We start from the raw sequence: 17,728 nt of genomic DNA on the forward strand, positions 1-17,728 counted from the left end.
TCATATTCAGATTCCACCTAGTTTCTGCTATATTGCTGTTACATAGTGCTATAACATCTGTGAAGGACTGGAGAAACTTGCCTGCGTTTACACAGGCGGCCTAATTCTGATCTTCTGCCACTAATTGGTCTTTTGACCAATCCGATAAGATCCTTTGCCAATAATTGGGCAAAATATCAGAATTGGACTGCCTGTGTAAAGGCAGCTTATCTATATATAGGTTAGTCTGAGATTGAGAATGTTAATGTGTAGAGGCCCCATGTATAGGTAGGTACCTATTACCTACTCGACAACTCAGCTGATCAGTGTAGTAGAGCCACAGCCAGGCGCTGTGCTATGGCCTGGTTACTATAGGAAAAAGTTTCTGCGGTGAAGTGTAAATGGTCCCGAACGCTGAGCTGAGTATACAGGATGGAGCGTTAGACTTTCTGTGCCACTGACTGCAATGTAATGGTTCCACTTTTAAAACCCAGACAGATAAACCCATGGAGAAGGTGATCACAGAATGAATTAGGGTAGAATAGAGCCAGGTTTTCTTGAGTAGAGGATTTCACCTCTGGATTCTGCAGGTGATATGGCATACATACAAAGAACATGAGATGTAGTGGCTCTGCAACGTTTACATTTTAATGATCAGAGATGAAACCCATTGAGAAGGTAGTCACTGTCTAAGTTTGTCTTTGTAAAGGGACTAGGGAGAGAGGATTATTTCACCCTTGGATTCTGCAGGTGAAACTAAAGCAGCCAGGTAATCTTGACTGAGGATTTCTCACCTTGATTGTGCAGGTAAAACGCCATACATTCAAAATGGTGCAGGTGATAACGAGGAACATTGTTATTGACCTTGTGATGAGCTGCCCCCTAGTGGAGTAACATATTACACTTTTCAAGTCTCCAATAGTATACTGTTTCGCTTACTGCAAAAAAATTACTAGGGCTGTAATTCTGATTCTCTACCCTTCTCCTGAAGTGTGCACCAGTATGCATGTAAAAGCATTGGACTAGCTGGCATTTCAACCACATTCTTCACACCAGTTCATTACTTTAAAATCCAGGGGGGGGGGGGGGAATGTAGCCCTAGTGTGCAGACAAAGGCCTTTTCTCAATCTCTTGATTCTACACATCCTCAAAATGCATTGGAAGGCCTGAAGGGAGTGGACCTTGACCCTCTTCCTCCAAAGCAATTGATACAGCAAAGACATTGATTTAAGCCATGGAAACCATTTGAACAACCACAGCTGCGTTACACAGGGAGCCCAATTCTGATCTTTTGCCCAAGTATTGGCACAAGCTTGGATTTGTCAAAAACACCAATTTGTGGCGTAAGATCAGAGTTGGCTGCCTTTAATTCAATCAATTGCATTTCACTCCGAATATTTACACTATCAGAGAGTTGTTTGAACTGTCAAAATGTGTTATTGCAAAGAAATACTGAACAGTAACTAGCATTCAACTTGTCAACTTCTGGAATAAGAACCACTGGCCCATAATCATGCAAATGTGTCACATTAAATGTAAAGTGCATTAACAAAGAACAAGACTTTACAGAATAGGGAGAAGGGAAAAAAATCCATAAGATTATGTATCGGAGACAAGGAGGCAATGCTATTTTTCATACTTTTATTATCACAGGAGCACAATAGGTACCACTATGCAAGGTGAACATCAAACTTAAACTCCACGAAGAATCAAAAAGTTAAACGGAATGCTAGTCCAAAAAAATAATCGAAACATCACAGCAATTTTATCCAAACAATGGTACAATCATTTTCAGATATACATGAAAGAAAAGCAAAAAGGACTTGACTTTTTTTGGGGGTTGCTTTGAACCAATCAATCCATCATTTTACATATTTACTTCTCAAATTGAAGCACCCAAACCAGTTACACATAACAGCATTCACATGTGCGAAAGTTTAAAGGGCTATTATCCAGCAATGAAATACCAATATTGGAGCCTTTTGTTGTTGTTGCTTAACAGCAATGTTTTACACACATTACAACATTTGTCAGAGGACTTGAGTGCTTTATTATCAAAATGTATGTCACAAAGGTGGGTTTATAGCTTAGCCAATTAAATAAAAAGCTTATATCGAATATAGCTAATGAAAGAAAAGCATATATCTTAGCCAATCAAATTAAAGCTGGAGTACCCAAGCGTAAACCTGATGCTGTTTTTTTTTTCCATTCAAGAAAAAAAATCCTCCTTCCGCCTATCAACACAAGAATAAAACAAGACAATCGATTGATAAGTTTTATGCTTGATGAGAATTGCAATATGCTCAAAGTCCGTAAAAACATGGTTCCCTCTTAAGTAATGAAACCTAAATTATAAAGAACTTAAAGGGATGAAAGAGAGAGGAGAGAGAAATGTCAGCCAGGCTGTGAAACTGGGGGATACAATATCGAAACTAATCATCCACTTCCTTTGAACAAAAGCATGGAAGGCTGTAAGCACTTGGGTCACATAGAGTGGGGTTTGGTGGAGCAGTGGGTAAGGGGTAAGCCTGGATCCCAAACTGAATTGCGCCGTTTCACACAATTGTTTCACTTCACAATTGTGGTCATCACAGCATGGCCATCAGACTTCAGTCTGGCTGAACCAGCTCTTCATTGAAACAGTTTGTGAAACAATAGTGAAAACAGCACAATTCAAGTTGGGATCCATGCTAGGCAGGGGGCTGTTCCAATAAGCAGGATCAATGTGTTACTTAATCAGCTAAATGTTTTAACTAAACATTTGGAAATTACTTCATCTTTCCTAGAATATAGAATTGAAATGGTATGACTGACTTAACCAATAAACCCGTGCTCGGGTTTAGCTTTCTGAATAAACCAGAAAAATCAAAAAGATGTGCCTATATCTGGCTGTTTATCAAAGTTAGCTGGCTAAATTGATTATTCTGTTTCCTGGAACACCCCACAGGGGTCAGAGCTAATCCTCATCGGAGGAGGAGTCCTTGTCGAAGTTGTAGGCCATGAAGAAAACGTCAGGTCGGAGTGGGACAAGGGCATGGCCCGGTTTCACTATCTCGAAGCCCAGAAAGCTGAATGTGCGCACAAGTTTAGCTGTGGGGACACACAAAGACACATATTAGAAGAAATACCATCAAGGACGACCTTCCATCATAAACAGTGAACTCTAAAAGTATTGGGACAGTGACACATTTTGTTATTTGGGATAGTCCTGATTTAATCGGGAATAATGATGAGTGAGAAAGTTAGATGCACAAATATCATACCCCCAAGACATACTTGACCTCTCATTATCTCAATAACAGGGAAGGTTGGCATTTTGGGAGGTAGGATGTTTATGTCTGCAATTTTCTCACTCCTCATTATTCACAATTCATTCAGGACTATCCGTAACCATGGTAGCATCCACATTAATGCAGAAGTGTTTAGTAACATTCTATTCTTATTTACAATAAAAGTGACTCCAAAATGGCACAATAGTTATTTATCATTCATTTCTTTGGGCACAAAATAATCTGAAACACAACCAAAACAATCAGCAAATGCCTCCAAGTTTGTCAGGTCACAAGCTTGATGTAATCACTGCGTGCAAGGAATATGGGACCAAATACTAAACGTTGACTACTTTAATACACATACAAGTGAATTTGCCCCAAAACTTTTGGTCTCTTAAAGGGGGGGGAGAGATACCTAGTCAGTTGTACAACGGAATTCAACTGAAATGTGTCTTCCGCATTTAACCCAACCCCTCTGAATCAAGTGGATACCACAAAATTGGGGAGGAAAAAGGGGTAAAATAAATTAAATTAAAAAACTTTACTGTCCCAATACTTTGAGCTCACTGTGTGGATGCTTATCTATTGAGATCATAGGTTTGGTGGACACGCTTATCGTACCGCGATCATCTCTATTCTTGTAAAAGCAGACGAACACGCTGACAACTTCAAGATGTTCTTCCGCATACTCCAAAAGAGCCGCAAAACTGTAGAGAGAGAGAGGTAGGCAGGGCTAATTAGACAACATGAGATTATACACACACACACGCACTTTCACATACAGAGCACAGGCACACACCTCTCCTTGCTGCCCTCGGGGAGCGGGTCCATCGGTATCTCCACATATAGAGCGTTCCCGCTCAGCACAGCGCCCCAGTGGATCACCTTGGAAACAGTGGGGCGGCTCTGGAAGCGGAGTATCCCGGGGCGACCGTTCCCTGCCGGCTCCTCTGTCACAGTCAACTTCCGGTCCTGGAGAACCAAAATGGGAAGGAGGGAGCGTTAATCAATCATTTGACTTGAAGAAGGGATCATTAATGAACCAACTCCCTGGGTGACTTCAGGATTGTGTTCACTAGGGCACACCAACAACATTTTTGCAATTGAAAAGCAATATCTGTTTTCATTTCAAGCAGTACTTCACTTTATATGCAAATCCGGCTACAGCTTCTAAAAGGGCTCGGTAGTTTGCGGCCAACCAAATAATTATAAATGAGTAACAGCGTTTTTCCATTCGCGCCGGTCCTCAGCTAATCAGCCGGTACCAGACTGATTTTCAGCTGGCTACTTTTTCCACTTCATACTAAATTAGGGTACTTTCATTTAAAAGTTTCAATTGGCTAGCTTGTCGACCCCTCTCCCGCTAGAGTAGAAGATGCGTATCGTATCGTTCAGCAACCTATTGATAGTGCCTGTCAGTCACAAAGCAAGCGATGACTGGGAAACTCACATCTGCCGCCTGATCGCCTCCCAGTACAACTCTCAACCCCCTAGTCAGCGTATCCTACCGAATATTGACCTTGTTAGGGAAGCAACTAAATGTATTGAAAATGTCTTAAATTTACCTAAGTTTATCATGATGGAAACAGAACATTTTTCAGCCAACTTTCCAAATGTTGACTAAACAAAATATGCTAGACAAGGTGGGATCTTCTTGTGTCTGAGAAATGTTGGTGGAAACACTGTAAATACTTCTTACAATAACCACCATATCGAAGTAAACTTCGAGTCACATGATGACATGTGTGGTCCTCCCACTACGACTCGTTGGGAAAGCATGCAGTTTATGAAGGGTACATTAAGGGTACAGATGAAATAAGTTATGAACGTCACAGGGTGGTGAAAGTGGAGGCGATGAGCTTGATGCTCCTTTCCAATAAATATGGATGGGTCTTATTCAGTTGACATGATCATTGATGCTTGTTTGACAAATAAAACTGATCTCGCTCTTTTGTCCATAATAATTTAATTATGTAGGCTATACCCGCACTGTATCTGCAAGGCTGTTGGCTAAACATGCCATTACCAGAGAGGGCACACTCGCTATATAAAATGTTTTGCTAAAATTATTTATATCCCAGGACAAATTAGCCGGCAACATCAAGATAGCTAGCTAAACGTCCATGAATGTTTCATGTGTTTCGACCTGTGTCCAAATTAATATTAGTTGGGTCAGAGTGCGCTTCGATATTTCTACCTGCGAGCCCTGATCGAGTCTGGTGCAGATGGACAAAAATCAATGAGAGTGCGTAATGGCGCTCGCATGTGCGTGCCCGGTGTAGTCAGCATGTTAGAAAAATATTTATCCAGCTCGACTGTGTCACGGCAGACATGGCAAAGCAATTGCTGAATGTCTCAAACAAGGGTGATCTAAATTACACATGTTTCATAGCTCTATGATTAAAAAAATGAAACCAAATCCAAACCTAAAATAAGTAATTGCGTGGAAGTCAAACATTTGTTTTACGTCGGAGGCAGACATATTGCATACGCTCAGAACGCCAAAAATGGACCCCTTTACATAGTCCTTATCCCCTTGTCTATAGGAGGGATGCATGCTGTTTAAATGGCCCAAATGTTGATTTTGAAAGTCACAAATTTAAAGTCATAAAGGTGAAATATTGTGTGTAGATGTTCCTAAAACATATTATAACTATAGTACCAGTCACAAAAAAAAGACCAAGTCCATATTATGGCAAGAACAGCTCAAGTCAAGCAAAGAGAAACGTCAGTCCATCACTAATTTAAGACATAAAGGTCAGTCAATCTGGAAAGTTTCAAGAATTTTTCAAGTTTCTTCAAGTGCCGTCGCAAAAACCATCAAGCGCTATGATGAAACTGGCTCTCATGAGGACTGCCAGAGGAAAGGAAGACCCAGAGTTACCTCTGCTGCAGAAGATAAGTTCATTACAGTTACCAGCCTCAGAAATTGCAGCCCAAGACATCTCAACATCAACTGTTCAGAGGACACTGCGTGAATCAGGCCTTCATGGTCGTATTGCTGCAAAGAAACCACTACTAAAGCACACCAATAAGAAGAGACTTGCAACAACGGCTCAGCCATTGTGTGGTAGGCCACACAAGCTCACTGTCCTCGGTTGCAACACTCACTATAGAGTTCCAAACTGCCTCTGGAAGCAACGTCAGCACAATAACTTTTTCTCAGGAGATTCATGAAATGGGTTTCCATGGACGAGCAGCCGCACACAAGCCTAAGATCACCATGCGCAATGCCAAATGCCGGCTGGAGTGGTGTAAACCTTGCCGCCATTGGACTCTGGAGCAGTGGAAACGTGTTCTCTGTAGTGATGAAACACGCTTCACAGTCTGGCAGTCCGATAGACTAATCTAGGTTTGGCAGATGGAGATGCTACCTGCCCCAATGCATAGTGCCAACTGTAAAGTTTGATGGAGGAGGAATAATGGTCTGGGACTGTTTTTCAAGGTTTGGGCTAAGTCCCTTAGTTCCAGTGAAGGGAAATCTTAATGCTACTGCATACAATGTCATTCTAGACTATTCTGTGCTTCCAACTTTGTGGCAAAAGTTTGGGGACAGCCCTTTCCTGTTTCAGCATCAAAATGCCCCAGTGCCCAAAGTGAGGTCCATACAGAAATTGTTTGTCGAGATCGGTGTGGAAGAACTTGACTGGCCTGCACAGAGCCCTCAACTTAATTAACCCCATCAAACACCTTTGAGATTAATTGGAACGCCGACTGCGAGCCAGGCCTAATTGCCCAACATCAGTGCCCGACCTCACTAATGCTCTTGTAGCTGAATGGAAGCAAGTCCCTGTAGCAATGTTCAACCATCTAGTGGAAAGCATTCCCAGAAGAATGGAGGCTGTTATAGCAGCAAAGGGGGGACCAACTCCATATTTTGGAATGAGATGTTCGACGAGCACGTGTCCACATATACTTTTGGTCATGTAGTGTCTTTTCAATAACCAAAAATATTGTATTTTAGCTGTTTGAAGCTGGTGTACAAAACCGAATGTAAAAGAGAATCGAAACTTAACAGGAATCATAGAAATAGCGCACATAGAACATATCTACTGCTTCTTAGACTTGCTTTAAATGAGAATGACATATCTATAAGTCACATTTCTATGTGCATTTGGTAAGGACACCCAAAAAGTTACATATGCAGCTTTAAATTGTAATATCTTAAATATATTTTTGCAGTATGCAATGAGTGCATGTCATGTCCTGGTGTGTCAGAGGAGTATGCATAATATGAAAGATAATATTATGGTTGCATTTGCATGAGCATTGTTAAATGTGTGTATGTACTCACAGAGTAGAGCGGCCGAGCTGAAGGAGTGTGATCCCGTTGACCATTCCCTCGCCCACCTGGGATCTTCAGGGGTGGGAGAGGGGCATCAGGAGCACCACAGAGGCCCCGGACCGCGGGTACTACAACAGTGTAGGGACAGGCTGGACAGGGAGACACACATATTAATCTTTAATTGTTGTTTTTAAGCTTTTGATTGCAATAGGACTCTGAACATGCGGGATAACGTTGCTTAAATCTGGTGTTCCCCGGTGTATTTTTTATTATTTGGTGCAATACAGGCCAACGTATCAAGTGCAAGTAAAATTGGTAACCAAAATACTGATTGTGTGATTTAATTCACCCTCAAAGCGCATTATAGTTGGAACTGTTGTCCAAGGAGGCAGTGGCGTGTATTCATGGATGCCAAGTGAAGCCCGGCTTACCCCAAAAAATGTACCAAGAAAAAAAACCATACAATTATCTCTTTCGTATCTCTGTTTCATAAATGTTCCTTCAATTCACAGGAAGCTTAATGTATCTCACCAGAGAAAGCATCAGAGTGAGCAAAATAGAGCCCCTCTGTCTCTGTAAGCCATCTATCTGATGCTGTCTGGTCAAAAAGAGTATGACATTGTTGCCACCTGTAGCATTGAATGCAATGGAAACCAGTGAGCATTTGGCCTCCCTTGATAAAAAAAGAAAGAAGTAGAAAATTGCCAATCGGCGTTGAGCTAAACTGTGTGCGCTCAACTGTGAATGGTCCTGGCGCACCAAAAAAATTAAGTGTCAAGGAAAGACAGTTTGGATTTGGCTTCACTCCAATCGCATCTACAGCAAATCGTCATCGAGAGGAGAATAAATAAATAAAATCATTGTTGTCCTCTGGTGTCTAGCTAGCTAGTTAAAATGTGGCCCTTTCCTAAATTAGCCATGGATGGAGATCGTGATTTGGTTTTACTTCATTCTCTGTACTGACCAATGATTATAACAGCGATTTTGATCCAAACATAAACTCATACATTGTGCCCCTGGCCTGAGGGAATGTAAGTTCAATATGTGCTCGATGTAGTAGGCTAATGCTAGCTTGCCTGGCACATTTATGCCCTTGAAAGGAAGTTAGCGAGCAACCATTTTAGCCAGGTATCCTAGAACAACAACAAATAAAAGCATGTGCTGTATAACTGAGTCATAGACGTTTCGTCAACATGAAAAGGCAGAGGATGGCATTGGTGTTTCCATACAAGTAGGGTGAGTCAACGCGTTTTTTCTTTTTGCACAAATACACAGAAATCAGAACCATAGACATCCACATCATATTTGGCTTACGTTGATTGGACCAAATTGTTTTAGGCATTTTTTTGTTGTCACTGTACTAAGCATAAGTGATTTGATGATGAAGTTGAAATGGAGCTGGAATAGCCGAAGCAGCTCCAGTTTTCTTTGCGACTTGCGGTAACTCTGTGGTTCTAAATCGATAGTTGTTTAATAGTCCGGAAATGTAGGTCACGTAACTGTTTGTTACATGCAATATGCTTTGTGGACTGTGCCAAACAGAGGCTGCTCTCCGGTTTTGTGTGTGGTTTCATTTACTCTACCACTGGGTCTTCTTATTGTCTCGGCCTTAGGCCTATATATCACGGTCACAAATTGTATTGGTCACATACATATATTTAGCAGTTATTGTGGGTGTAGCGAAATGCTTTATCACAACACATAGGATGTAATATGGCTTTAATTGTTTTCTCTGGGTTGATTTGAGCCACACACCACTACTGCATGTAGGCTATGTGAGTTCACCACCTCCCTTCATAATTGTGATACTCATCGAAAGGCGAGGTCGGTACAGGTGCATCAAAGCTGGGACCAAGAGACTGAAAAATAGCTTATATTAAATAGCCATCATTGCTGGCTTCCACCTGGTTACGCAACCCTGCACCTTAAGAGACTGCTGCCCTATATACATAGACTTGGAATCACTTGTTAACTTGAATGTTTACATACTGCTTTACTCATCTCATATATACTGTATTCTATTCTACTGTATTTTAGTCCATGCCACTCCGACATTGCTCAATCTATTATTTATATATTTCTTTATTCCATTCTTTTAGATGTGTGTATTGTGAAGAAACGACTGCACTGTTGGAGCTAGGAACACAATCATTTCGCTAAACCAGCAATATCTGCTAAATATGTGTATGTGACCAATAAAATTTGATATGGCTTCAGGGTGACATATTTTGCCCTATAACCTAAACAAATTGTATTATTGCAAGGCAAAACTACATCATGAATAAACATAATCCACCATGGATGTGATGGATAGCATTATATGGCACACGGCAGGTTGCCTAACGCCCTTCGAAGGGGACATCTGGAGGCTGCCTTGCATCAGGAGGGCACTAGTGATGGGTCATTCGCGAACGAACGACTCTTTTTGAACGGGTCTTTTTTGGTGAACGTTTAACCGAACCGCATCGGTGAAAGAGCCATTCATTTGGCTCCTTGACTGCAACTACTGCCGTGTGTTCTTTAAAAAAAACGAAGTTTTTCTGCAGATAAATTACAAAGTAATGATCTAAAGAGGGTGAACCCTCACCGCCTAAACAATAAATAGTGGGGAGAGTGTGTCAATCTGGTCCTCGCTAATTTTCTCTTTTCTTTTTTTGGGGGGTGGTGAAAGGTAACATTTAATTTGAACGCGCATTTCACGATCTGATAGCTTACCTTTTGGGCTATACGTTGGATATCTGTACTTTTTCCAGGGTTCTAGCTAGGTCCATTTTCAAGCATTTTGAACAAAGAGCCGTTTGGGAGCCGGCTCACCGAAAATACTCGGAATGCACCACGATGGGGAAAACGTGCACGACGAGGAATAACATGCCCAATCTAAACTGCGTATCTGCCCGTCAAAAAACTGCCAATGATCGCTACAAGTCAAACGTATAAATAGCATATACTACATGTAATAAGGAATTATTCCCACTTAGATATGCACCATTATTTAATTTATTCATAGGGGTTGGCTGATTAATTCAACAATATTTTGAGGGACGAATAGTATAACGGTATAACGTTACAATGTAACCGTAAAAGAGTTTGTGACGTCAAAAATGGAGGAATGACGTTGCGTCACTTGGGCCTTTTGATTAATAATCAATTGTGTTTGGAGAAAAGGTAACAATGGACGTGGATTCCGCGTGTTTCTTCCGTTTCAAGTTGCTCACCCATGAAACAAGCCATTCTAATGACCGTTTCATTTCGGGGCCTTTTAACTCGTTGACCTGCGAGTCAACAGTAGCTAGCTACCTGACGATGCTATGCTTTCAGGTGGCAAGCTAGTTACACAGCTAACGTTAACTCATCTAGCTGAACTACAAAACGACGTCATTGGCAACCATTGAAACAAATGGAAATAAAATGGTTGAGGTGTTCCGTTTAAAAAAAAAACGTGGTGATGGATATAGCTAGGCTTCCTAGAGGACCTTGATAATGTAGCTAGGTTTTAGCCTAGGGCTAGCTAGCTTAGGATAAGCTAATGGAGAGGACTAACCTTAAACAATAACGTTCTAATTCTTCACTCCAAATTAAAATGTAGGATATGTTTCATATATTACTTATCTAGCTAACCAGTTGTGGACAAATCAATATTTTACGTCATAAGAAATTAAATCTAAGGTTATATTAGTGGCTACTTCCTCGTCACTGAAAAAAAAAGCACCATCCCCCACTTCACTTCGCTATTTTCTCCCGTCTTCACTTACTTGCCAATCATGTCACAAATATTAACGTTACTACTTAAATCCGCCATTGTAGTACAGAACTGTGGTTTTCCTTCTTTCTCGCGAGCAAAGCAATGACTGTTTAAGATCCGCTGGAGGTTGGATTTTACCATCCGGCCTCGGAGAGAGACACGACTGGCTTCTGACTGCTCGCTGCAATGGTCGGCTGAGGAATAGAGCTTGATCACTTCTGAACTCCAGCTATGAGCTACGTAGGGGAAACAAGCGATACGTAGCTAGTTAGAGGTGAAGTTAGCTACATGGGGGCGTCTTCCGTGCAAGTGGAAAAATACCACGGCAAGTAAACTAACAAAGACAGGCAGACAGCAGGGTTGATGTTTGTCATCAAGGTGAGACGAGTTGAATGTGCAGTCTCCATGCAACATTATAATTAGCCTTTCAGTTACATTTCATTTGTTTGAAAGGTACAGCATCATTGATGGCTTGAACACAGTGGGTGAATAGGTGAATTATAACATGGCTTTATTCATATTATTGCCAATTTAATGTAATACAGTAGCTACATATTTCTATAGGTTTGCATATTGTTCCTTTAGCCTCCCCAGCAGTATAAAATACCACTTTGCCTCCCCTGCAATATAAAATACTACTTTACCATAACAAACTAGACATTTTGGCTAAAAACATTTTCTCTGTGAACCCAACAGTGGACTGGAGAGACTGCATACCTATGTTCTCGCTGAGCAGGTTAATGTCCTTGGGATGAGGATATAGCCTTGGATTGTTTATCTGGCTCTAAAAGGTGTCAATGTCAGTATGTTTGGTGGATAAGCTTTGAGAAGTAGCTATTTATCTTGGATGCTATTACCAGAGGCAAAGCAAGAATACGTCCCAAATGGCACCCTATTCCCTGGGTGTCATTTGGAACGTAACCCAAGACAAGTCAGTGCTTAAATTGACCCCAGTGACCTTTTTTTTTTTTTTACCTCGGAGTAAAACATAACATTCATACATAACTGTTGAAAGGCTGACAAAGCAACTGGCCTATACCTATTGCCTCATCCAATCTGGCCACTGCCATTATGATGTGTACTTACCGGTAGTCTTATATTGGTATGTGAAGCCTATGGAGACAAATGCAGCAACATTCACGCTTTAGGCTGATTCATTTCCTTTCATGTCTTTAGCCAGCCCCAAATCAAAATGCCAGACTATGCTTATCATATTAACCATGGCATGAACTGGGTACTGTCCCAAATGGCACCCTATTTCCTATATAGTGCACTACTTTTGACCAGAGCCCTATGGGCAGTGTGCACTATAAAGTGAATAGGGTGCAATGCCTAAAGTATTTCAGTTCATAATAGCCAACTTGTTGTGATGTTGAGCGGTCTGCTGCTTGCTCCAAGTAAGGGTAGCTGCAGCCCAATATGGTGACCGGAGTATGGGCGAGTGGGTGTGTCGAAAGTAGTGGGTGTATGGAATGCGAATCAGCTAATTGGTCAGATTTGTTGCCACTTTTCCATAACTAATATTGATCACCTTGATACATACAGTACCAGTCAAAACGTTGGACACACCTACTCATTCAAGTAGAAGGCCACTGTGTTCATCAAAACGTTGGACACACCTACTCATTCAAGTAGAAGGCCACTGTGTTCATCAAAACGTTGGACACACCTACTCATTCAAGTAGAAGGCCGCTGTGTTCATCAAAACGTTGGACACACCTACTCATTCAAGTAGAAGGCCACTGTGTTCATCAAAACGTTGGACACACCTACTCATTCAAGTAGAAGGCCACTGTGTTCATCAAAACGTTGGACACACCTACTCATTCAAGTAGAAGGCCACTGTGTTCATCAAAACATTGGACACACCTACTCATTCAAGTAGAAGGCCACTGTGTTCATCAAAACGTTGGACACACCTACTCATTCAAGTAGCAGGCCACTGTGTTCATCAAAACGTTGGACACACCTACTCATTCAAGTAGAAGGCCACTGTGTTCATCAAAACTATTAAATAACACAAATTGAATCATGTAGTAACCAAAAAAACTGTTTAACAAATCAAAATATATTTTAGATTCTTCAAAGTAGCCACCCTTTGCCTTGATGACAGCTTTGCACACTCTTGGCATTCTCTCAACCAGCTTCACATGGAATGCTTTTCCAACCGTCTTGAAGGAGTTCTTATTCTAAAATGGATTAAAATAATTCCTCATCAATCTACACACTATACCCCATAATGACAAAGCGAAAACAGGTTTTTAGAAATGTTTACTAATTTATTAAAAATAAAACGGAAAAACCTTATTTACATAAGGCCCTTTGCTATGAGACTCAATTGAGCTCAGGTGCATCCTGTTTCCATTGATCATTCTTGAGATGTTTCGACAACTTGATTGGAGTCCACCTGTGGTAAATTTAATTGATTGGACATGATTTGGAATTGCACACACCTGTCGATAAAAGGTCCCACAGTTGACAGTGCATGTCAGAGCAAAAACCAAGCCATCAGGTCGAATGAATTGTCAGTAGAGTGCCGAGACACGATTGTATCGAGGCACAAACCTGGTGACGGGTACCAAAAAATGTCTGTATAATTGAAGGTCCCCAAGAACACAGTGAACTCCATTCTTAAATGGAAGAGGTTTGGAACGTACAAGACTCTTCCTAGAGCCAGACTCCCGTCCAAACTGAGCAATCGGGGGATAAGGGCCTTGGTCAGGGAGGTAACCAAGATGGTCACTCTGACAGAGCTCCAGAGTTCCTCTGTGGAGATGGGAGAACCTTCCAGAAGGACAGCCATCTCTGCAGCACTCCATCAATCAGGCCTTTTATGGTAGAGTGGCCAGATACAAGCCACTCTTCAGTAAAAGGCACATGACAGCCCACTTGGAGTTTGCCAAAAGGCACCTAAAGGACTCTCAGACCATGAGAAACAAGATTCCCTGATCTGATAAAACCAAGATTGAACTATTTGGCCTGAATGCCAAGCGTCACGTCTGGAGAAAACCTGGCACCATCCCTACGGTGAAGCGTGGTGGTGGCAGTTTTTCAGCGGCATGGACAGGTAGACTAGTCAGGATCGAAGGAAAGATGAATGTAACAAAGTACAGACAAATCCTTGATGAAAACCTGCTCCAGAGCTCTCAGGACCTCCGACTGGGGCGACGGTTCATCTTCCAACAGGACAATGACCCAAAGCACACATCCAAGATAACACAGGAGTGGATTCGGGGCAAGTCTCTGAATGTTCTTGAGTTCTGGCCCAGCCAGAGCCCGAACTTAAACCCGATCGAACATCTCTAGAGAGACCTGAAAATAGCTGTTCAGTGGTTTAAAACATTTATTTAGTTTTACATTTATTTAATTAGATTTTTTTTTATTTTTAAAATCTCCCCCATCCAACCTGACAGCTTTTCAGCGTATCTTCAGAGAACAATGGGAGAAACTCCCCCAAATACTCCCAAAAGTCAGTTAAGAACAAATTCTTATTCACAATGACGGCCAAACCCTCCCCTAACCCAGATGGGCCAATTGTTCGCCGCCCCTATTGGACTCCCGATCACGGCCGGTTGTAATACAGCCCAGGATAGAACCAGGGTCTGTAGTGACGCCTCTAGCACTGCGATGCAGTGCCTTATATCGCTGCCTCATAACCCAAGAAGACTCGAGGCTGTAATCCCTGCCAAAAGGTGCTTCAACAAAGTACTGAGTAAAGGGTCTGAATACTTATGTAAATGTGATATTTCAGTTTTTTATTTGCTAAAATTTTAAACATGTTTTTGCTTTGTCATTGTGGGGTATTGCGTGTAGTTTGAGGGGGGGGGGGGGTCCATGTTAGAATAGGCTGTAACGTAACAATGTGGAAAAAGTGGAGGGGTCTGAATACTTTCTGAATACACTGTACATACATTCTACTACTCAATGGGCATTAAAGGCAACATCACCGGGACACAGTGCTCTTTGCTCCCGCTTGACAAGCACTACTGTCTGGCAACGGTGTGGGAAATATCCAATATCAGGGTGAAAGTCACAATAAGCATACAACACATGAAGCAACAGTGCACCCATCAATGCTTTTAATGAAAAACAAACAAAAGTCAGTTTTATAACTGAACACTTAATTGTGTAAAACTAACAGTGCCACTCAGACTCATCCTCTGGCTTAAAAACACAAGTCCAAACTCTTGCAGTATGGTAATTCAATGTATGATAGTTGCCTGGTAATAAACGAAAGAAAAACAACACGACTCAATCAACACCGTCTAACATATAGCAGATCGCTTTCGACACACCCACTCCTTTCCACAGCTCTGCACTGTCCCCCTTTGCTGGCTGTAATTAAACTATGACCTACATGTAATGTGTCCTTTGGACCACTAGGCGTCATCCTTGCATTATAAACACCGGTAACAGGTTTGAAGTGTTCTAGCTACATTGTCATTCATGTCAGTTATGTTCAAGGAAGACGTTTGTTTTGTGTTTGAGCAATTGCATGGCTGGGTATCTGAAAGGTTTGGGGTGACAGGACAATTTCAGCTTTGGATGGTTTCTCCATGAGTTCATATACTTAAAAATGTAAATTGTGAAAACACGAGTTTGGTGCTGAATTGAAACTTGCAAGGCTGACTAATACATAAAATAGTAGAAATTATGAGACACAGGTCCTGTCTCCCCTACACCTTCTGCAGCTAGGTGAAGTCTAAACATGCATTTCAAATGACACCCTATTTCCTATATAGTGCACTACTTTTAACCAGAGCCGTATGAGCCCTGGTCAAAAGTAATGCACGGAATAGGGTGTCATTTCGGGTGTAGGCAGGCCGATGTGGTAAACAACTGTCTCTCGGTATGCCTTCGCTTATTGTCAAAACAGATTCAGTGGAGTGCAGATCTGGCTTGTACAGGCTTGTTGTTTACAACTGTGTAACCACTCCAAAAATCCCTCTGTACAGCAGAGGAACATTATGATTTAAGGGTATGAGGATTACCTGAACAGAGGAGGAATCGTGATAAATTAGCCGAAAAGGAGCAGCGATTCTAAACGTTCAAATTATTGCCCAATCTTCTTGTGTTTGACATACATTGTGTTTCATACTCAGTAGGAACTTATACATATTCGTACATTCAGTCCTCATGAGATCTCATAGATTTGGAAATCAAAGTGAAGTGAATTGAATCGTGACAGGGGGTTGGTTAATGTTAATCTATAGAGACCCAAAACCTCCCAACAGCTTTTCATCCCACGTCTGACCTGAGCTCTCCCACTCCCCTAGGGTAAAAGTGGAGGACTGAAGGTTGCTGTGGTGTTTGTGTGTGTGTGTGTGTGTGTGTCTCTGTAGCAGTGGCAGATATGTTGGCTCAATTGAACCATAATGAAGGCATTTAATTTGCACGAAGAGTGCCTTGGTCCTTCCTGAAACAGTTTGTTAGATCTCAAATTTTTACCACATTTTTCACAATGTGACGACTGAAACCTCCACATTGTGTAATGTTGAATTACAGAGAGATTACAACCAGGAATGTTAAATTGTCGTTTCCTTGCAGAGACTTTCTGCTTGCAGTGGCGGTCAGTGCTGTTTAAGATGAGGGAGGACAATTTATTTTTTCATGAGCATGGCCTTATTTCTATTACAGCATATTGGTTGACTCTCATTCATATTCCATTCACCCAGTTCAATGGAACAGTGATCGGTTTAGGCTACCTCATGATTATTAGATTTTCCCTATACCCATTATGAGGTTGCTGGAACCTAGCCTATGAATGAAAGTTAACAATGTAGTTGCACACAGGTCGAGAGACAATTTTGAGGTGACAGACAGTGACATTCAGTACTGCCTTGCACACTCTTGCCTGCATCTAGCTGATATAGGGTGTAATCATTAGTCCAACAGTTGCAAACAATAGTTTCTATTGGACAAATTCCAGTATAATTATCCCCGCTTTGTTCCGTTTGGTTACGCGTAATAAATCTTTTCAACAGAATTAGCAGAATGAATACAGCCCTGATCAGGCGTAAACACAGTTCACTTTCATAGCAGCCACATTGTATTCCTTCTTGCATCCATGCACTCTCATCCTCTCACTTCTTCCCTTTGCTTGTGGACTTCAATGCACAACACATCAGCTGTATGTGGCCAGGCGAAAAAAACCTTTCCAAACCAAACCGCTACACTCTGCCTACATCGTTGTCACCATGTTAGCTAAAGTATAGCTAATATAAGTAACGCGTTAGTAAACCCACTACAATCATGCAGTAACGTTAGTGTGCAGTCAGGAAGCAGTTACACCGGTGGGCCCCTGGTGGCAATAAATGACTAATACCAAAAGCTTACCATGAATGAATTGGAAGAGTTCCAGCGTTGTTTTGGAAAGTCATAGCCAGCTAGATAACATAGCATCCCTCTTTCTGAGCAGGGTGTTTCAGTAGGCTAAACTAGGTAGTTGCA

General features: G+C 41.6%; 1 protein-coding gene across 1 annotated transcript; it reads right to left on the reverse strand.

Annotated features, from left to right (window-relative positions):
• Positions 1–1,605: 1,605 nt before the first annotated feature.
• Positions 1,606–11,538, reverse strand: LOC109877826 (ornithine decarboxylase antizyme 2-like). Its single transcript, XM_020470045.2, is given in 6 exon segments — positions 1,606–3,069; positions 3,873–3,958; positions 4,051–4,223; positions 7,546–7,632; positions 7,634–7,685; positions 11,289–11,538. Coding segments are annotated over 6 exon segments (663 nt in total). The 5' UTR covers positions 11,420–11,538; the 3' UTR covers positions 1,606–2,935.
• Between the last annotated feature and the right edge of the window lie 6,190 nt (positions 11,539–17,728).

Source organism: Oncorhynchus kisutch, linkage group LG23, assembly GCF_002021735.2.
Source record: "Oncorhynchus kisutch isolate 150728-3 linkage group LG23, Okis_V2, whole genome shotgun sequence".
Taxonomy (NCBI): domain Eukaryota; kingdom Metazoa; phylum Chordata; class Actinopteri; order Salmoniformes; family Salmonidae; genus Oncorhynchus; species Oncorhynchus kisutch.